General features: G+C 37.5%; 1 protein-coding gene across 1 annotated transcript in view; it reads right to left on the bottom strand.

Annotated features, from left to right (window-relative positions):
• LOC136025110 (nucleolar protein 14-like) overlaps nucleotides 1-23,487 on the bottom strand; it is a 147,476-nt gene that overhangs the window by 47,107 nt on the left and 76,882 nt on the right. Inside the window, exon 12 of the mRNA XM_065700843.1 lies at nucleotides 2,797-2,994. Coding sequence (XP_065556915.1) covers nucleotides 2,797-2,994 — 198 coding nt within the window. The remainder of the gene's footprint in view (nucleotides 1-2,796; nucleotides 2,995-23,487) is intronic.

Raw genomic sequence — 23,487 nt, 5'->3', positions numbered from 1 at the left:
ATATCAGTTTCCTGTTACCAATTAGATACCAATACCAGTTTCCTGTCTCCAGCCGCTAGCATCGCTACCGCGCACTTTGTCCCAAAAATAAATCGAGTTTTCATAACTGTATATTGGTGTCTAAGCTGTGCTTTCAACGTAGTTGTCTGGTTTACCACGCAAGAAAATAGCATTGACTAAAACTTTTCTACCTGCTGACCACAATGCATTTTGATAGCGTATAAAATTAGGAGTCCAGTCATTTAAAGACTTCCCTATAATTTCTAAAAGCATAAAAATTTTGTCAACACATCTTCCTTTCCTAACAGCACACTCTTCTCCCATCATAATTTGATCTGTTAAATCTTTAAGTCTCTGATCAATATTTCCGGCTTAAACCTTTTATTAGCCCTCAATGCGACAAGAAGAGAAAAAAATAGACATAAGTCCACAGAACAATATAAAAAGAGAAACCTTAAAACAAAAATTAAAATAGAAGAGTCCCTTTCTCAAGGAATGGGGAAAGGGCAACATAAGAAAACTGGTAGATACAACTTTCAACTGGGCAATTATTTTGTACAAGGCTTTCTTTAATGCTAATCTTTTTCCAGAGATAATATTATCAAACTTTCATTAGGTTGTAAAACATGATTCTGAGAAAAATACGGGAAAACAGAATTAATAAGGGTGTTGTAAATAGGGCTGTATTAATAAAGAGCGAGTTTTGATGGATATACTTCTTGATTTCAACCACTTTCCTGAAAACTTGTGTGAGACCTTTAACGAGGATATTAATGCAGCTGTTATCAAACAAAACGACGTGGTCTAGGTTGTCATAAACGTGTTTGGCCATATTGGAGCAAAATTTTTGGGTCTTCGAAAAAAACTCGTGGCCTTGTCGATTGAAGATTTATGTTTCGAGTTATATTTTATGCTTTCATTTGGACTATTATCTATATTTTGCTCTTCTTCCTGTAACGACGATGGTGGAGCGGAGGTATAGGGCGAAATGCTTTCATTACTTTGACTTGCTGTAAATTGCCTCGTTTTTCCTCCTTGTCACACATTTTCCCCTTTTGTCGTGCTCAGTCAGTAAAGTCTCTGAAATTGTTTATAAGCTAGAAGTGAAAGAAGATTTATTCCACTACGAAGGAATTTAAGAAAGCATTAGAAGGGGTCACACCAGCGGGTCCTAAATAGGTAACCAACAATTAAACGAAAAACGAAAATTAATTTTGTAAACGAAAATCATGAACATCAGTTATAAAATATCCTCTTTATAAGAAGGTCATTAGAATGAAAGTCGCTATTATAGAGGCATACTCTTGATAAAAGTAGGAAGCACCTTGCTTAGTATAATGATACTGATCAGAGACTAAGAAATTCAACACATCAAGTTTTGACAGAAGAAAAATGTGCTTTTAGGAAAGAGTGATGATTTACTGACCAAATTTTCATGCTTTTGCAAATTATAGAGAAGTCTTTAAATTACTGGTCACCCAATTTTATACAATATCAAAATGCATTGGGTTAAGCAGATAGAAAAACTTCAATAAATGCTATATCCTTATATGGTAAACCAGCCTGAAGCTAAAAACTCCTTTTCCACATTCGTCTGTTCATAGCTTCACTTTTAAGTCCTCCATAAAGTTTCAACTTCCTTTATATATTTCTGTCCCCGTTCAAAGACGTCTGTATTTCCTTTCAACTGGCTAAGAATTACCTCATTTTTCTTGGTTACTTTTTGATCATCACTTTTCTCTGCACTATTTCCAAGAACCATATTACTGTTTCACTCCCTCAAAATCTCCAACCATCTCTCCTTACCACTTTTTATGACTAGTCGATGTTATCACTATGTTTGGAAATTTTATCCTTTATTTAAATGGAACTAGTCCGGACTACGTACTTCCTCTCAATTGCTTAGCATATCTTAACGATACATTACAACTTTGCCATTTAGCGGTAATTTCCTGATTCTCAGCAATTCCACTTCCCATCTCCTTAATCCATAGTTTAATGCCTTCTCTACCCTTCTTATATTCTTATATCATCTTTTTATAGAAAGCCCTTCTTTCTTCTACTAAACTTAAAGCCTTTTTACTAACACATCTTTCTTGGCAGTGAAATATATCAGCAAGGGTTTAAATAAACCCTTGCTACTTTATCAACTTTCAGTACTCCTTGAATTCTTATTTGAAGATATTTATAATTTGATAGTTTCCTAAAGTGTTTTAAATGCTTTTATCAATTCTATAGAGTTTGCCTAGGCACATCCTTTAATAGGATTATTTAGATCAAGCGTGGATTTATTCATTGTTTTGTTCAGAATTGTTTTATTGAGTTCTTTAATTAGATACACGTATAAATGATTTCCAACAAAACAAATCTTTGTAATAGCTAGATAAGTATTTATTTGTTTCCATTCGAAAAGACCGTACAATCTGAATTTGGACAAGATTAAATTATAGACAATGACTGTTTCTTGTTACTACAAGTTTCATATGACTACACGTTTCATGATATATATTTCGTGGTACGTTGTTGGGAATACATTCTTTCGACAATCACAATCTTGGGAAAAGCGGGATGAATCGGCGAGCTAAGAGCACTTGTTAACTGTATTGATGGCAGACGTAAAGTAAGATATTTATAAAAAAAAATGATATCACAGACCTTAAAGAATAGAATTAGAATTTCAGAATAAGAATATTATAAAAAAAAACACGAAAACTGAAAACAGGTATAGAATGCCAAAACTAGAACAAAAAAACGAATAAAACATATTAAGTAAAAAAAAGTTGGAGATTTGCTTACATTTCTAATGGTATCCTATCCAATGCTGATGAAACAGCACTTGCCAGCTCAGGAAACGAGGGATAATCTGACCATAGTGACAAACATCTACACATCATGTTAAGGCCAGCATTCAAAGCAGTCATCTTTTGAACATCTGACGGGTTACCACTCAAATTTAAGTCAGTTATAGATAATTTCAGCATTGGATCTGGCGACCTAAAAAAAATACACATACTTAGTTGTGTATTACGCTGTTTTAAATGACACACGGTTTTGCTAGTTAAAAAGAAAGACCTAAATAAATGGATAATCAGTAAGATAAAAATGTTTTCAAGAAAACAGACACTAAAAGGTAGCTACAGCGTCTTGATAAAATGCTTAATAGAACCGTAATACTCGTTGGTACCTTTACAACACCTCTTAAGCGTACCTTCAATAAAAATACTGGTAACTGGCACTTGGAATAATAATCAAATGTGAGTTGATAAAATGCCCTCTTAAACCTCTTAACGTAAAACCTCTTAAACCTCTTAAACGTAAAACTCTCTTAAACCTCTTAACGTTAAACCTCTTAACACCTCTTAAGCGTACCTTCAATAAAAATACTGGTAACTGGCACTTGGAATAGTAATCAAATGTGAGCTGATAAAATGCCCCCTTTGATCATTCACTGTTTAAAGTTGCTAGTTATATTAAGAAAGTCTTTCAAACAAAAAAAAAAAAAAAAACATCCAGCAGATGCCGAAGGATAATATTGTATTATTTTTAAAACCTGAAAGGTGATTCCAGATTGGCATAAGGGATAGAAATAAAGTGGAGCAGGAGACAGCGCTGCTACGCCGAAATAATGGAATTGTCTGTTATACAGATGATTCACAAGCCCATGGAAAATCAGAGAATGGAATAGTGATATAGCAGAATTCTTCTGGTTTAAATAAGGAGATAACAAGTCATAAATTAGGGGAGTATACTAGAAACTTCCACGCTAAAATGTTCGAAATAGAACAGGCAGCTAAGAGACTTCTGCACATACAAAGTAAAGGCGGAGATATGCGCATCTTAGATAATAACCTAAAGACTCCTAACCTAAAGCATGCCTAAAGTCTCTTGATTATATTAAAAGCAGTAAAAAAAAGTGAATTGGAATATTATGAAGCATTAAACAGACTAGCATCCAACGAGAATCAATTTACACTGATGCAGACTCTATGAAACTTTTGATCACAAGTAATGAATTTGCACATAAAATGGCTAAGGCTGGGAAATCACTGAACTGCTATGAGCCAGAACATTCAATTCTTGACTGTCAAAGCTAATGAAAAACGGCAAAGAGAAGACGGGACTATGAGAGGGCAGAGAAAAATTGGCAGAGAAACGTGGGATGCACAAACACAAAAGAAGTGATTCTAAAGTCTTTTACGACTTAATAGGCCTGAAATACGATGGTTAGTGAAGATATGACAGATATTGTGAATCTCCAGAACCATCTCATCCAAATAAGAAGGGCGGATTCCCCAGTTTTCCCAGATGTTAGATGGCCATGAAAACGAGAAGGCATCTAATAAAAGAAAGACCAGCTATGATTAGGTATCAGATGGAAAAATTTAATAAACTGAATGTTAAGATGGAGGACATAGTTAGGGTGAGTTAATTTCCGACAACTGAGAATTTGTGTGATAGGACTGGGAAAACTAATTATCAGTCCTTCCACCACTAATTAAATTTTCTTCTTTTTTGTTGAGGAGGGGGAAGTTGAAGGAGATCTGCCGGTGCGACTGCGCCTCGACTCAGTTTCTTTGGTTCACCAATGATATAAATAATAATAACAACAAAAACATTGGAAATTCTGAGTAAAAGTAAAAATTTGCAGCTTTGTCTACCTTCCTTCTATTCTTCAAGGCAGTAACTTTACACCAACATGGCAAACCAAAAGACATTTGCAGGATAAGCTGAATATTAGGATGAGTTTTAGCCGAGAATTTCCCTTCATTCATTTCACCAGTTTTCATTAGTTCTATAAGCTCGTTTCCTTGGTTCCTCGGCTCCAGGAAAAAATTTTACTAACTAATAATTTTAATGAAGAGTTTTGAGCAACTGACTTAATTCCAGATACATAAACTAAGGACTAAAAAGTAGAAAATGCGAAGAAACAACAATAGAAGCCAGGGATATGAAAGGCCTATCTTGTCTCATCAAAAGCAGGCAAGCGTAGTTCAAGGGAATGGAGATTACAAAGATACAGCACAAATTATTCGAAAGCGAAACTTATCTTGCAAATATTTTTAGTTGTAAAGCTCTTGTTCGATTTTGCAAACTTATTGTCTCGCAATAATTGATTAAAAGGGACATAACTCTGAAAATACGGGAGACTGAGACTTGGTCAGTTGTAACAATTCAACTTAAATACCGTAACTTTTCGTTCATCAAAAAACCAAGTCAAAACACTAGTAAATGATTAATATTCCAAATAAAAATCCACTTTTCAGAAGCAATAAAGTTATATGATTGCCTAATAGTAGACCATCTCAAGCACCTGAAACTTTTCCTTCTTAATTTAGGCTGTACAACAAAATCCGGAATTTGAATAGATCTATACTAGATATAAAAGATATTCGGCAGGTAAAACCCGACGACTGGTAAAATCCGGCTGGTAAAACCTGATGACTAGTATCAGTAAATGCCAGGTTCCGGAACAGAATAAATTCTCATATTAGTAAAATATGATTGTGAATAGACATAGACTTGTTCAATGCATTGTCCAGACTGTATGGTCGATGGTCAAAGGTATTCAGCTGGTAAAACCCAACGACTGGCGTCAGTTAATACCAGGTTTCGGAACGCAATAAATTTCTATATTACTAAAATTTAATTGTGAATAGGCCTATACCGGATATCAAAGATATCCGACTAATACAACCGAACGACTGTCCGGCTGTATGTCTGTCATCAGTAAATGCCAGGTTTTAAAACGGAATAAACTTTGACATTAGTAAAATTTGATTTCATGCATTTTCCAGACTGTATGGTAGATTATTAAAGGTATTCGGCTGGTAAAAGCCGACGACTAGCATCAGTAAATGCCAGGTTTTGGAACGGAATAAATTTTGATATTAGTAAAATTTGATTGTGAATAGACCTATAATTTTCAATGCATAGTCCAGACTGTATGGTGGATGATCAAAGGTATCTGGCTTGAAAGCAACCAACAGTTTTCATGGGCGATTGGTCGTGTGTGGGTTGGTATTGCAATCAAAAAGTAAGTTTGGAGCTTAACTCACCCTGGCTCCCACCGGGGTATGTGTCTCAATTCAAATAGAAACTGTATTGACGATAGAATAAAAGTTTAGCTTCCAAATGTGTATGATAAAAAAAAAACTTCCGTTTCCGTCTTTTTTAACTTCAAGACATAAATCCTGTTCGCCCAAATGAATTTCCTTTATGAAAACACATTTTTATTTTTATTTTTTCTACCTTCTAACAACAAGTGCAATATGAGGCAACAATCCAGCGCTACCTATAGTAAAGAGCCATACGCCTTAAATACATTATTTTTAAAATTAAAACGGAAATTGAAACGAATAATCAAGGCAAACTTATAGCAAATAGAATATATCACAAACAGGAGTAAGGCTATAGCTCCCTGAACTTCCTAAAGGCCAGAGCAACACACATGCTTTACTGAAAACAAAAGAACTTTTAACGTTTCTCTTTTAGAATTATATCTTTTTTTTCTTCTCGATGTTTCAATGAGAAAAAATCAAGCCGTTTAGATAATTTTTCAGAGAGGAAGAGGGGAGCCTCTTCTTTTTAACAGCCTGATATATTTTTTTTCTGTTATATTGTTTATGATATTACTGAATTAAAAACATACTGCTTCAGATATAAACCACTTTCAGCAACGCATTATGCTTTGGCAATTAGAAAATTTAGGGGGCAGTAGCACTACTCTGGCTGTTCATTTATTCATTAACAGTATTTTATGTCCTTTTAAGTTTGGATTGTTATATAACTGTATTTCTGCTTGTCTTAGGTTTTAACATGGCTCTCTAATTTTCATTTGAAAATCCCTTTCTTGGATAGGATTTTTTTAAAGTAACATGAATAAATAAATTTCTTTTGATTTATCAAACTTTATACTGTGGAAGTCTTCTTCAGGTCGTTTGAAAGCGTCTTCCAAATACCTTTCAGAGTTTATATCCAATAAATTCACCTCTTTCAAGTAAAAAAGTTTGCATTTACCATGAAAACAGTTTGAAAATACTAGTTAAGCACTTCTTATTAGATGGGGATTGTCAAAATCCGACAAAGAAAATGATGTGGTAGAAAATTGAAAATAGGAGACACAGAAAAACATTTAAACAATTTAATGGTGAAAGAACAAGAGCTAAGAGCTCATATGGCACTTGTGACGAGGCGAGAAGAGCTAAGAGCCAAGAGATCATATGGTATGAGCTCTAACAAAATTCTATGAATCAATAGATTGATTTAAAAAGGAAAATAAGAGGCTTAATGCCGGTCAAGATTTAAAATAAGAGCTCTGAGTCACAAAGTCCTTCTAAATATCAAAATTCATTAAGATCCGATCACCCACTCGTAAGTTATAAATACCTAATTTTTTCTAATTTTTCCTCTCCCTTTTGCCCCCCAGATGGTCGAATCTGGGAAAACGACTTTATCAAGTCAAATTGTGCAGCTCCCTGACACGCCTACCAATTTTCATCGCCCTAGCACGTCCAGAAGCACCGAACTCGCCAAATCACTGAACCCCTCCCCCCAACTCCCCCAAAGAGAGCGAATCCAGTACGATTCTGTCAATCACGTATCAAGGACATTTGTTTATTCTATCAACCAAGCTTCATCCCGATTCCTACACCCCAAGTGTTTTTCCAAGATTTCCCCCTCCAAATCCCCACAATGTCAAAAGATCTCGTCGGGATTTGAAATAAGAGCTCTGAGACATGAATTCCTTCTAAAAATCAAATTTCATTACGATCCGATCATCTATTCGTAAGATATAAATACTCCAATTTTCATGTTTTCCAAGAATTCCGGTTCCCCCCTCCAACTCCCCCGAATGTCACAGGATCTGGTCGGAATTTGAAATTAGGAGTTTAAAGCACAAGATCCTTCTAAATATCAAATTTCATTAAGATCTGGTCACCTTTTCGTAAGTTACAAATACCTCAATTTTCAAAATTACCCCCCCCCCTAATTCCACCAAAGAGAGCAGATCCGGTCCAGTTATGTCAGTCACGTATCTTAGACAGGTTTCTATTCTTCCCATCCAGTTTCATCCTGATCTCACCGCTTTAAGAATTTTCTAAGATTTCCGGTCCCCCCCCAATTACGCTTGATCCGGTTGAGATTTAAATTAAGATATCGGAGTTACGAGGTCCTTCTAAATATGAAGTTTCATGAAGATCCGATCACTCCTTCGTAAGTTAAAAATACGTCATTTTTCTTATTTTTCAGAATTACCCCCCCCCCCGCAATTGAGCGGATCCATTCCAATTATGTAAATCACGTATGCAAGACTTCTGCTTATTTTTCCAACCAAGTTTCATCCCAATCCCTCCAATATAAGCGTTTCCCATCATTTTAGGTCTCCCCATCCCAAACTTCCCCCAATGTCACCAGATCCGGTCAGGATTTAAAATAAAAGCTTTGAGACACGATATCCTTCTAAAAATCAAATTTCATGGAGATCCAATCACCCGTTCTTAAGTTAAAAATACCTCATTTTTTCTAATTTTTCAGAATTAACCCCCCCCCCCCCCCCAACTACCCCAAAGAGAGCGGATCCGTTCTGGTCATGTCAATCATGTATCTTGGACTCGTGTTTTTTTTCCATCAAGTTTCATCCCGATCCCTCCACTCTAAGTGTTTTCCAATTTTTAGGTTTCTCCCTCCAAACTCCCCCCCCCCCAATGTCACCAAATCAGGTCGGGTTTAAAATAAGAGCTCTGAGCCACGATATCCTTCTAAATTTCAAATTTCATTGAGATCCGATCACCCGTTCGTAAGTTAAAAATACCTCATTTTTTATTTTTTCAGAAATACCCCCCCCCCCCCAACTACCCAAAAGAGAGCGGATCCGTTCCGTTTATGTCAATCATCTATCTAGGACTTGTGTTTATTTTTCCCACCATGTTTCATCCCGATCCCTCCACTCTAAGTGTTTTCCAAGTTTTAGGTTTCCCCTCCCAACTCCCCGCCCCCATCACCAGATCCGGTCGGGATTTAAAATAAGAGCTCTAAGACACGATATCCTTCTAAACATCAAATTTCATTGAGATCCGATCACCCGTTCGTAAGTTGAAAATACCTCATTTTTCTAATTTTTAAGAATTACTCCCCCCCCCCAACTACCCCAAAGAGAGCAAATCAGTTCCGATTATGTCAATCATGTATCTGGGACTTGCGCTTATATTTCCCATCAAGTTTCATCCCGATCCCTCTACTCTAAGTGTTTTCCAAGATTTTAGGTTTCCCCCCTCCAACTCCCCCCAATGTCATCAGACCCAGTCGGGATTTAAAATAAGAGCTCTGAGACACAATATCATTCCAAACATCAAATTTCATTAAGATCCAATCACCCGCTCATAAGTTAAAAATACTTCATTTTTTCTATTTTTTCCGAATTAACCGGCCCCTACTCCCCCCCCCAGATGGTCAAATCGGGAAAACGACTATTTCTAATTTAATCTGGTCCGGTTCCCGATACGCTTGCCAAATTTCATCGTCCTAGCTTACCTGGAAGTGCCTAAAGTAGCAAAACCGGGACTTTAGGTTTTCCCCCTCCAACTCCCTCCAATGTCATCAGATCCGGTCGGGATTTAAAATAAGAGCTCTGAGACACAATATCATTCCAAACATCAAATTTCATTAAGATCCAATCACCCGCTGATAAGTTGAAAATATTTCATTTTTTCTATCTTTTGCGAATTAACCGCCCCCCCCCCCAGATGGTCAAATCGGGAAAACGACTATTTCTAATTTAATCTGGTCCGGTCCCTGATACGCTTGCCAAATTTCGTCGTCCTAGCTTACCTGGAAGTGCCTAAAGTAGCAAAACCGGGACCGACAGACCGACAGAATTGGCGACTGCTATATGTCACTTGGTTAATACCAAGTGCCATAAAAACCCAAAACTGGTAGAAATGCTCCCTTTAACGGATGGTAACGGACTTTAACGGATGGCTCCCTTTAACACACCAAATCGCCACACCAAACATGTATTTGAATGATGGCGTAGGGCAAACCTTTAAAAGGTTCTAAAAAACTCAAGGAGTAAACTATTGACATTCCGATATGTAACTGAACGAGTTGTTGGATCTTAATGAAACCTGGCGGGAAGTTAGAACCAATTTTAGAGCCATATATTTTTTGCGATCTGACCATTGTCAGGGACTAAAAAGGAGAAGCCCCTAAATTAGTTACACAGGAAATCTGGATGAATAAATTTTTAAATTTCCACTAAACTTGCCCAGAAGTCTTGCACTGTTCTATTTATGCTTGTTGGGTTCTGTATCCAATTTGACCTCTACGGCAGGATTAGACCCTTATATTATTGTCGTCATGATATCTACTAGGTCTGGGTGTCAGAGCTGTACAAGGCTACATAGGAAATGTTCCAGTTCTTCTATCTTCTATTCGGGAGTTCACACCCGATACAACCTAAGTGAGGGCTGGGACTCCATTTACTCTTGCTATTGAGACATTCGCCGGAAAAGATTGTATGATCTAGACAAACTTGGTGGAAAATAAGAGAGTATTTCCCATTTATGCCCGCTTCTTACTCATTTTCCACTTTTTTTTTGGGGGGGGGGGTCTAGGCCTGATCCAAACTCTGGGGGAGTTCAATAGGAGTTGTTAAATTCGTGGCATCCAAACAATAATTAGAAAAAATGTCACATCTCAACTAAACTCGGCTAGAATTAACATCTGATATTTTATTTACGCCATTTTGAAGTCTTGGACCGATTCTATATTCATGAGAGAAGAGGAGGGACAACCCTAGTTTCTTGCCCAAACTTGGTAGAAAGTAAAACTCATAGTCGTAAATATGCTTTTTGGACTGTGGACACAACTCAACATCAACAGAGGCAAAGAGATTCTTCAGTTCTTATTAGCATGGTATCTACCCGAATGAGCTGTCGTTTAACTAAATGGGGTGGAAACAAAGAGTAGATTATTGTCCGATAATTACCGTTTATGTGTCCGTATCTGATTTGACGTTTTTATGGGGAGTAGATCTTCACTCCCTTCATTGTAATATCCATCAAAACGGGAAGCCAGATATAAATAAAACTTGGCAGAAAGTTTAGGCTGGTGGGGCACTTGTACAGTTCATGAGTTTAGTTTTAATCCTAACCCTCTGGGAAACAGGAAGAGGGGTGAGAGGGGTAAATTCTTACAATTAACGTATACCTGTGCGAATCGTCGAGTTTCAACACGATTCAGCGAAGAGTTAAAAAAAATTCACATGTCGTGCCTTTTCAGGGTCCAAAAATGGAATGACCTCAATAAGGGAAGTAATCCCCAAATTACTTTGGCTAAAAGATAACTAATGTTCCAGGTTAACTTTTAAGGGGAGGGGCTGCAACCCTCCTAAGACCTCCACGGGAAGGGTGTTTAAAAGGTATCTGAATTGTAGTTTTCTACAAAATTCTGAATCTAAAAAAAAGAAGTTTGTTGCTTCTCGACCATACATATTCAGAAGTAATTATTAATGTTCTATTTATGCATTTTCTGAGTCCAGAATCGATTCAACCCTTGTGGGGAAAGAGACAAGATGGTCCCTAAATTGTTGCCATAAGTGTTTCTACTGATCAGGGGGTTTGGATCCCAACTGCAGTTTTGTAGAGCAGAATTTTGTAAGAAAGGAATTTCAAGCTAGTCTAGTAGTTGTGTCTTTTTATAGTCCGAACCTGATGCAAATTCTGGGATTGGGTGGGGGTTCAGATCAAAATTTTTGAGTCAGATGTCCAAAAACGACTGAAAAAGCCTGACGCATCGAAGTCGAAAGGACCAGACGGTATACACCCGAGACTACTCAAAGAGACTGCTGAACTAATGTCCTCACCTTTAGCAAAAATCTTCAAGAAATCACTAAAGGAAAAAGCTGTCCCCTCTGACTGGAAAATAGCTACTGTTATACCATTACACAAGAAAGACTCCAAAGACAAAGCTGAAAATTATAGGCCAATAAGTCTAACATCAGCAACTTCAAAGATTCTCGAGGGAATCATAAATGATGCTGTCACTAAGCACTTGACATACAACAACATCGTGTTTCCAAATCAGTATGGTTTCCGAAAAGGTCATTCCACGGAAACAAACCTAATGCAGTTATACGATGAAGTCACCAAACTACTGGGAAAATGGACACCCGTGGACATGATTTTGTCGGATCAAGCAAAAGCATTCGACAAAGTCGCACACCTAAGGCTGAAAAGAAAGCTTCAAGCTTGTCGCATCCACTCGGACATCATTTAATGGATTTGTAGACTTCCTGGGAGAACGAACCCAAAGAGTTGCTTTTATTAATGATATAGGAATACGTGTGCTATCATCACCTATACCAGTTCTTAGCGGAGTTCCCCAAGGAACCGTGGTTAGGCCATCACTTTTCAACATATATATCAATGATGCTCCTGAAATACTCCGAACCCTTCTCACACTCTATGCAGATGATTCTAAGCTCATCGGGGCAGCATCATCTTGAGCGGAGGCTGCCTCAATCCAACCCGATCTCGACAAGCTGGATGAATGGGCTAGACAATGGCTACTTGAATTTAATTCAAGCAAATATAAAGTTTTACATTTTGGCAATAAAAATCAAAAACATATTTACACCATGCAAAACCAAATAACTGGTCAAAGAGAATCCCTAGTTACAGTTACAGAGGAAAGAGACTTGGGTGTCATAGTTGACTGCTAGTTAAAGTTCCGAAGTCATACTGAAAAGATTGTAGCTAGCACGAACCGCGCTTTAGGGACAATTAAACGAACAATCACCACTAAGTCTCCATGAACAGTCACCAAGCTATACAAGAGTCTTGTCAGACCAAGCCTAGAAACTGGCATGTCAATTGCATCTCCCTTCTTCAAAGTGGACAAGGACATGATAGAGAAAGTTAAGAGGAGGGCAACAAAGATAGTAGACGGGTGCAACATCTTCCTTACCCAATGAGACTGCAAACTCTGAACTTATGCAGCATGACTTACCGAAGAAAAAGGGGTGACATGATTAACACTTACACATTGATTCACAACAATTCAATTCATGGTCTATTCTTAATCGATTCATCACAGCAGACAAGGAGTCATTCTAAGAAGCTCATAAAGTTCAAAGCTCGGAGGAGGGAACGCTATCATTTCCTAACCAACCGGGTTGTAGACCTGTGGAACTCCCTAAGCGATCATACTTTATCCAGTAAGACCGTCAAAAAATTCATAGTATCACTTGACAAGGAGTGGAGCAATAAGGAATGGAGGCTGGAATGGGACACCTTGGAGTCCCAGACCAGAGCACAAACCCTAGTCAATAAAACCAACTTAATATTCAGAACAATTCCGAAACGATCCACAAGGCAATTTTTGAAGAAATGCTGAGCAATGCTACAGGATGGAAAATCCTTCAATTACTCCAAATTGCAATTTAAGGTAATTTAAGGTAAAATAACTTTCCATATGTCTAATTACTAATATGAGAGTCAAAACTCATTCAACAAAAACTGGCCAGCGTTAGCTGTTACGGTACCGAGTGTCCGAAATCGACCTGACTTGTCAGGGAAGAACTGCATTATCGTCATTTGCAGGCATCAAAATGACCTGCTTGATGTAAATAAAATTTGGTAGGGATTAGTAGCTACGAATTTTGTTGCAACTTCGGAGGATTCGAGTCAAATAGGCATTGTTGCTTTTGCTACTCTGCATATACTACTGATCGGTCACTGACGCGACAACAATTCACAAAACACTGGCATAAAAGGCAGGGTAAACTGGAATAAATAACATGTTCCTTCCAAAAAAATCACCCACTATCAACAATGAATGAAGAGGCCTTCAAAAAAAAAATTCAAATAACAGTATTTGCAAACACATTTTCAAACACTTCGTGGTAACGAACTGTAGTAAGGAGCGTCCCGGCTCAATAGTAACCGAAACAACAAAAAATGGAGAGCTATATCAAAAGAATCGAATTTTCAAGCTGATTTTATAAATATATAAGTTTCATCAAGTTTAGTCTTACCCATCAAAAGTTACGAGCCACACCATCTAACGAAACCACATTTTAACGAAAACCACACCATCAGATTCAGCGTATTAGAGAACCCCACTGTAGAAGTTTCAAGCTCCTATCTACAAAAATTCGGAATTTTTTTTGCCAGAAGACACGTCACGGATGCGTGTTTATTTGTTTTTTATGGCACTTGATATTAACCAAGTGACATATAGCAATCGCAAATTCTGTCGGTCTGTCGGTCTATCTGTCTGTCTGTCGGTCCTGGTTTTCTACTTTAGGCACTTCCAGGTAAGCTAGGACGATGATATTTGGCAGGCGTATCAGGGACCGGACCAGATTAAATTCGAAATAGTCGTTTTTCCGATCAGACCATAAACCGCCTCCAGTTTGGGTTGCATTACATTGAGAGAGTACTTTCAGACGCTGACCATGCCGATGACCTTGCTCTTGTCTCCGATTCACCGTCGAAGCTCACAGAAGCCCTACAAATCCTTGCTGATCAAGCCTTAAAGATAGGGCTGTCGATTAATTGGCAGAAGACAAAAGTGATGTTTGTTGAACCCCGTAACTCGCCGCGTCCCCCGCCAGTCCTAATGGTCGGTGACCAACCAGCTGAGACTGTTGAGGAATTTACATAACTTGGCTCTATCCTCTCAAATCACGGGTCAATCCTTAAAGATCTAATGCACCGAATTGCCAAAGCCTCAGCAGTAGTGGTAAGACTAAGTGCCCTTTGGAGGAAACCTTTTATCAGCCGTAGAACCAACATGCGCATATACAATGCTTCGGTGGGATCCGTGCTTCTTAACGGAGCCGAAACTTCGCCAGCCACTCAGTCTGTGCTTAGCACCGTAAATCTAGCCAAAACAAGACATCTTCGCCACATTGAAGGACTACGCTGGCACGATTTTGTTAGCAACGAGAACCTCCTGGCGTTAACTGCACAAACGCCCTTCTCAGTCCAACTCGCCCAACGAACACTACGCTGGTACGGACATCTCCTTCGCATGCCCCCCCGACACTCCCATACGAACGATTTTTGACTTTGATCCCATGCTGAATGGCGGGAAACACCCAAGAGGTCGTCCCCCAACCAGATGGAAGAACACGACAGGTGGCTTCTTAGTCATGGCAAATATTCAGGAGGATGTCCACATCCTTGCAAGAGACCGTCAAAATGGAGGCACCATGTAGCATCACTCTCGACGCCGGGAGCATTTTGGCAGGAGCATTAAGTCAAGTAAGTCAAGTCAAGTTTTCCCGATTTGACCATCTGGGGGGAGTGGGGGGGGCCGTTAATTCGGAAAAAATAGGGAAATTGAAGTATTTTTAACTTACGAACGGTTGATCAGATCTTAATGAAATTTAATGTTTGGAAGGATATCGTGTCTCAGAGCTGTTATTTTAAATCCCGACCGGATCTGGTGACACTGGGGGGGGGGTGGGAGGGGGAACCTAAAATCTTAGAAAACACTTAGAGTGGAGGGATCAGGATGAAACTTGGTGAAAAAAATAAGCACAAGTCCTAGATACATAATTGACATAACCGGAACGGATCCACTCTCTTTGGGGTAGTTGGAGAAAAACGATAATTCTGAAAAATTAGAAAAAATGAGGTATTTTTAACTTACGAACGGGTGATCGGATCTCAATGAAATTTGATATTTAGAACGATATCGTGTCTCAAAGCTCTTATTTTAAATCCGGCCGGATCTGGCGACATTGGGGGGAGTTTGGGGTGGGGAACCTAAAATCGTAGAAAGCGCTTAGATTGGAGGGATCGGGATGAAACTTGGTGGGGAAAATAAGAAGAAGTCTTAGATACATGATTTACATAATTGGAACGGATCCGCTCCATTGAGGGGGGGTTAATTTTGAAAAATTAGAAAAAATGACGTATTTTTAACTTACGAAAGAGTGATCGGATCTTCTTGAAACTTCATATTCAGAAGGACCTCGTAACTCAGATCTCTTATTTTAAATCTCCACCGGATCCAGCGTAATTGGGGGGTAGCAGTTGGGGGGACCGGAAATCTTAGAAAATACTTAAAGTATTCAGATACTTAAGATCTAAAGTATTTTTTAAGAATACTTAAATATCCGGATGAAACTGGATGGGAAGAATAAAGACCTGTCTAAGATACTTGACTGACATAACCGGACCGGATCTGCTCTCTTTGGTGGAGTTGGGGGGGGGGGTGGTAATTTTGAAAATTGAGGTATTTGTGACTTACGAAAGGGTGACCAGATCTTAATGAAATTTGATATTTAGACGGATCTTGTGCTTTAAAGCTCTAATTGTAAATTCTGACCAGATCCTGTGACATCGGGGGGGGGGAGTTGGAGGGGGAAACCGGAATTCTTGGAAAACGTGAAAATTGGGGTATTTTTATCTCACGAATAGGTGATCGGATCTTAATGAAATTTGATATTTAGAAGGAATTCATGTCTCAGAGCTCTTATTTCAAATCCCGACCAGATCTTTTGACATTGAGGGGAGTTGGAGGGGGAAATCTTGGAAAACACTTGGAGTGGAGGAATCGGGATGAAGCTTGGTGGACAGAATAAGTAAATGTCCTTGATACATGATTGAAGGAACCGTACTGGATTCGCTTTCTTTGGGGGAGTTGGGGGGAGGGGTTCAGTGATTTGGCGAGTTTGGTGCTTCTGGACGTACTAGGACGATGAAAATTGGTAGGCGTGTCAGGGAGCTGCACAAATTGACTTGATAAAGTCGTTTTCCCAGATTCGACCATCTGGGGGGCTAAAGGGAGAGGAAAAATTTGAAAAAATTAGGTATTTATAACTTACGAGTGGGTGATTGGATCTTAATGAAATTTGATATTTAGAAGGAAATAGTGACTCAGAGCTCTTATTTTAAATCCTGACCGGCATTAAGCCTCTTATTTTCCTTTTAAATCAATCTATTGATTCATAAAATTTTCTTAGAGCTCATACCATATGATCTCTTGGCTCTTAGCTCTTCTTGCCTCGTCACAAGTGCCATATGAGCTCTTAGCTCTTGTTTGTTTGTTTTTTTCCCAGGGGTGATCGCATCGAACCAGTGGTCCTAGAATGTCGTGAGACGGCTTATTCTAACGGAAATTAAAAGTTCTTGTGCCCTTTTTAAGTGACCAAAAAATTGGAGGGCACCTAGGCCCGCTCCCAGGCTCATTTTTTCCCAAATTCACCGGATCAAAATTCTGACACATTTATTTTATTCATCATAGTCGAAAAACCTAATAACTATGTCTTTGGGGACGACTTAGTCCCCCACAGTCCCGTGGGAGGGGCTGAAAGTTACATACTTTGACCAGTGTTTACACATAGTAATGGTTATTGGGAAGCGTACAAACGTTTTCAGGGGGATATTTTTGGTTGGAGGAGGAGGGGTTGAGGGGAGGACGGGTTGACGGTAGGGGGTTATGTGGGGATATCTTTTCATGGAGGAATTTGTCATGGAAGAAGAGAACTTCCATGAAGGAAGTACAGGATTTTCTAGGATTATTGAAAAAAAAATGAAAAAATAAATATGAAAAAGTTTTTTCACCTCCTCCTAATATCTCGCCATTTACACTAAAATATTTTTAGTAATTTCAACTATTTATTCTACTGCCTTTATGATTCAGGGGTCATTCTTAAGGAATTGGGACAAAATTTAACCTTTAGTGTAAAGAGCGAGGTGTTGACGAGGTGGCAAACCCCCTCATATACGTAATAAAAACATACGAATATAGAAGTTCGTTATGTAAGTTAATTCGTAAGTTATATATATTTTTTTATTAACAAAAAGATTAAACAGATTAATTCAATTTAAATAAAAAAAAAATTTTTGACTGAAAGTAAGGAGCAACATTAAGACTTAAAACGAACAGAAATTAATCCTTATATGAAAGGGGATGTTTCCTCCTCAACGCCCCGCTCTTTACGCCAAAGTTATTTCTTTCTGTTAAAAGTAGGGTTGAGAGAAAGAGTCAAACTTTAGCGTAAAGAGCGGGACGTTGAGGAGGGAACATCCCCTTTCATATACAGATTAATTTCTGTTCGTTTTAAGTCTTAATGTCACTCCTTACTTTCAGTAAAAAAAAAAACTTGCTTTTTTTATTTAATACTAACAAAGCTGGGAAAGAATCTTTTTCACGATTAATTTAGCAGCTACACATCCCCATTTCTACAAATACATTTAAGCTAAAGCTTCGAGTTCCCTGTTGAGAAAGAAATTTGAGTCCAACTTCAATTTACTAGTAGCCTAACCGTTCTCAGACATTTACTGAAAAGACTGCATTCTCAGTGTCTATCATTCCATTATATAAGGTCTAAATTAAAGGAGGCAACAATTCGGGAAGTAATATGGTCGAGATTGTAGCCAAAATAATTAACAAAAAAAAATGAAATAAAATTTTAAATCACTAGGAAGAGCAATAAAAGTACAAGCTGAATTCTACGCTTGGAACAAAATGTTGTTTTCTTTTTAATCAATGAGCTCTGATTGACATGAGATGTTTTAGATGATATCTAAAGACTTCCAAAACTAATTCACTGGCAAACAATTTATACAGTCTATACGATAGGAGCTAAAAAGACTGTTTCACTTGGGGAGAGGGAGAAGATATTATATCTTATTTTGAAAAACGACATTTTTAATGATCATTCACCTAGTCACGTCAATACATTTTTACGTTTTTCCTTCTCTTTTTTCTGCATTATTAAAAACACTTTTCTGCAAAGCTAAATTCGACACATACTTATTCTTTACTCTTACTTATTCTTGATAATGCAGAACGAATATTCCAAAAAGAACATTTTCCAGAGAAAGATACCGTTTACTTTCATTTTAAGGTAATGTTAATTCTTTCATTGAATTTTTTAATGAAGTAAATAAAACATCCAGCACTCTGACCCCAAATCCTCAATGTAAAAACAATATCAATTGTATGTTCTAAAACACAATATAAAAAATATAAAAACACAATCAATTCGCCTTTTGAACAGCTCGTCCAACATTTGCTTCAATACAGCGGCATAGCCAGGGGGGAGTCATCGGATTGGGATATTTCTCATTATTAGGATTTTCATCAATGTCCACTTTTCTTTATTAATTATTAAACAACTTATTGATTATAACATCCGGTAAATCCTCCCAAGCACACAGGCATCTACGCCAATATTTTAGTTTGTACCAAAAACAAATACACCTTCAAGAAGCAATTTCTGCTTTTTCAGACGATAGTTTCTTAAGCGATTAAGAAATTTTCTTAATAACACAAGATTTGTATGGAGAAGGAAGAGAGGTGCAAAAAATACGAAAAAAAAAGTTACAAGAATAGATAAGGATCACATATACAAAACAAGACATTCTGGATAGCAGCACATGCAGACAAAAATATCATTAATAACGTTCAAGTACATAAAAACAGAAATTTCACGCTGAATCATATTGAACTGATAGGTATAAATTGCAAGAATTTTTAGTTTCTAAACGTTTTCTATACAACTAAAGATATCAAGCTTAGAAAAAAGAAAACATAACGTAAACAACAATGAAAAACCAAAATTAAAATAAGAAAAAATATGGGACCTAGTGTCTTCTAGGGCTGAGATAACTTTTAGTCGGTAAAGCCCAAAAAACAGTTTTCCCACTTTTTTTTAGCTATTTTAAAGTACTAAGAAAGCATGGAAAAAATTTAGATGTATTCCCCTTTACGATATCTATTAACATTTATAATCTTAACTTTACAAAATTCATTTCGAGTGGCCAAGAAAAGAAATAATGATCTATCAATGTTTCTGGTAGTCGATTTACCTATAGTTTCTTTACCCAACTCTAAACCTGAATAAGAGACAATTAATTTTGAACACGTCACGAAGCACCGCCTCTGACCTAAATTAATGATCATTAGTTGACGTGAAACCAAAGAATTATCAATAGCAGATAAATTGATGAAAGACCTTGTTCCTCTGTTCGCCCTACTTGTTTTTATTCGAAAATGGAAATAAATATTAACTAGTCGGAAAAAAAACTAATTTTCTACCTCAGCCTTTTAGTTTATTCAATAAGAAAAACAAGTTTTTTTAACGGGAAGTAAGGAGCGACATTAAAACTTAAAACGAACAGAAATTACTTCGTATATGAAAGGGGCTGCTTCCTCATCAACGCCCCACTCTTTACGCTAAAGTTTGACTCTTTCTCTTAACTCTACTTTTTAAAACAGTAAAAAAAAACTTTAGCGTAAAGAGCGTTTCATATACGAAGTAATTTCTGTTCGTTTTAAGTTTTGATGTCGCTCCTTACTTCCAGTTAAAAAAACTTGTTTTTTTTATTTAATTTCTGAACGTTCTTGAATCAATGCATGGTTTGATTTTGGCTCTCCGCAGATGAATAATTAAAACGAAATTCGCATATTTATTTTTTTGGCTAATTGGCTTTTTCGTAGTTTTGATCGAATGATTTTGAGAAAAAAAGGAGCGGGGGAGGAGGCCTAGTTGCCCTCAGATTTTTGGTTACTTAAAAAGGCAACTAGAACTTCCAATTTTTTACGAATATTTTTATTAGTAAAAGATATACCTAACTTACAAATTAGCTTACGTAACGAACTTCTGTATTCTCATGTTTTTATTACGTATATGAAGGGGTTCACCCCCTCGTCAGTACCTCGTTCTTTACACTAAAGCTTAGATTTTGTCCCAATTTCTTAAGAATGGCCCCTGAATCACAAAAGCCGTAGAATAAATAAATAGTTGAAATAACTAAAAAATACTTTAGCGTAAAGAGCGAGGTATTAGGAGGAGGTGAGCGCATCATATGCGTAATAATTTCTGTTCTTTTTAAGTTTTAATGCTTCTCCTTACTTTCAGTTGAAAAAACTTTTTTTATATTTATTTTTTCATTGTTTTTTTTTTTAAATAATGCTTAAAAATCCTACGCTCCCTTCATGAAACTTTTCTTCCCCCATGACAAATTCCTCCAAGGAAATTTCCCCCCAACATATCCCCCTCTTCTCAACCCCCCCCCCCCCCCTCAACTTAAAAATCCCCCAGGAAACGTCTGTACACTTCCAAATAACCATTACTATATGTAAGCACTGGTCAAAGTTTGTAACTTGTGGCCCCTCCCACGGGGACTGTGGGGAGTAAGACGTCACCAAAGACATAGTTATAAGGTTTTTTGACTACGCTGAATAAATTGGCTGTCTCAGAATTTTGATCCGGTGACTTTGGGAAAATAATTAGCGTGGGAGGGGGCCTAGGTGCCCTCCAATTTTTTGGTCACTTAAAAAGGGCACTAGAACCTTTCATTTCCGTTAGAATGAGCCATTTCGTAAGATTCTAGGACCACTGGGTCAATACGATCACCCCTGGGAAAAAAACAAACAAACAAACAAATAAACACGCATCCGTGATCTGCCTTCTGGCAAAAAATACAAAATTCCACATTTTTGGAGATAGGAGCTTGAAATTTCTACGTTAGGCTTCTCTGATATGCTGAATCTCATGGTGTGATTTTCGTTAAGATTCTAGGACTTTTAGGGGGTAGTTTCCTACGCTCCCTTCATGAAACTTTTCTTCCCCCATGACAAATTCCTCCAAGGAAATTTCCCCCCAACATATCCCCCTCTTCTCAACCCCCCCCCCTCAACTTAAAAATCCCCCAGGAAAACGTCTGTACACTTCCAAATAACCATTACTATATGTAAGCACTGGTCAAAGTTTGTAACTTGTGGCCCCTCCCACGGGGACTGTGGGGGAGTAAGACGTCACCAAAGACATAGTTATAAGGTTTTTTGACTACGCTGAATAAATTGGCTGTCTCAGAATTTTGATCCGGTGACTTTGGGAAAATAATTAGCGTGGGAGGGGGCCTAGGTGCCCTCCAATTTTTTGGTCACTTAAAAAGGGCACTAGAACCTTTCATTTCCGTTAGAATGAGCCATTTCGTAAGATTCTAGGACCACTGGGTCAATACGATCACCCCTGGGGAAAAAACAAACAAACAAACAAATAAACACGCATCCGTGATCTGCCTTCTGGCAAAAAATACAAAATTCCACATTTTTGGAGATAGGAGCTTGAAATTTCTACATTAGGCTTCTCTGATATGCTGAATCTCATGGTGTGATTTTCGTTAAGATTCTAGGACTTTTAGGGGTAGTTTCCCCTATTTTCTAAAATAAGGCAAATTTTATCAGGCTCGTAACTTTTGATGGGTAAGATTAAACTTGATGAAACTTATATATTTAAAATCAGCATTAAAATGCGATTCTTTTGATGTAGTCCATTTTTTAGAGTTTTGGTTACTATTGAGCCGGGTCGCTCCTTACTACAGTTCGTTACCACGAACTGTTTGAAACTCCTATGACTAATAGAAATAAAATTAGCGAGGCTACTGTAACAACTTTCATTTAAAATTCTATTTGCAAATATTTTGCTTTACAGTTAAATATATTTATAATTTTACCCCAATTCAGACTAACTGGCGTTAAATAACGCTAATGACGTTAATGAACGATCGATGGATATACGTGCGGGTGAAACCAATACTAATGAATAAAAACTTCTTTTTTAACTAGAAATTTAGTGCAAAGATCATTGCTAATGCCAACCATTGTTACCAAGTGAATAAAGTTACAATTTTCATAACGTTACCTTACCAAGTCAAACCAAGCCATTAATGAGTCCAAACTTTGTGATCCGTTTTCAGTGCTTGTATTAACCTAAAACCTGTAGGTTACGAAAGTACTCAGGATGTCAATATAAAATGTTTTTTAAGTTTAGCAAGAATCCAAACAAAAAAGGCAATGTAAACTGAGCCCTTTTCAAACAGTAATAGTAAGGAGCGACCCGCCTCAATAGTAACCAAAACTCTAAAAAATGGAATTTGATACCAATAGCTACATCAAAAGAATCGCATTTTAATACTTATTTTAAAAAGTTTCATCAAGTTTTTTGTATTTTTCGCCAGAAGGCAGATCACGGATGCGTGTTTATTTGTTTGTTTGTGTTTTGTTTTTTTTTTTCAGTGGTGATTGTATCGAACCAGTGGTCCCAGAATGTTGCAACAGGGCTCATTCGGCAATGAAAAGTTCTAGTGCCTTTTTTAAGTGACCAAAAAAATTGGAGGGCATCTAGGCCCCCTTCCACCCGAATTATTTTCCAAAAGTTACCGGATCAAAATTCTGAGATAGCTATTTTATTCAGCATAGTCGAAAACCTCATAACTATGTCTTTGGGGACATCTTACTCCCCCACAGTCCCCGTAGGAGGGGCCACAAGTTACAGACTTTGACCAGTGCTTACGTATAATAATGGTTATTGGGAAGTGCACAGACGTTTTTAGGGGATTTTATTGGTTTGGAGGAGGGGTTGAGAAGAGGGGGATATGTTAGGGGAACTTTCCATGGAGGAATTAGTCATGGGGGGAAAAATTTCCATGAACAGAGCGCAGGATTTTCTAGCATTAT

This window comes from Artemia franciscana, chromosome 3, assembly GCF_032884065.1.
Source record: "Artemia franciscana chromosome 3, ASM3288406v1, whole genome shotgun sequence".
Classification (NCBI taxonomy): Eukaryota; Metazoa; Arthropoda; class Branchiopoda; order Anostraca; family Artemiidae; genus Artemia; species Artemia franciscana.
This window is presented reverse-complemented; position numbering and strand designations above follow the sequence as displayed.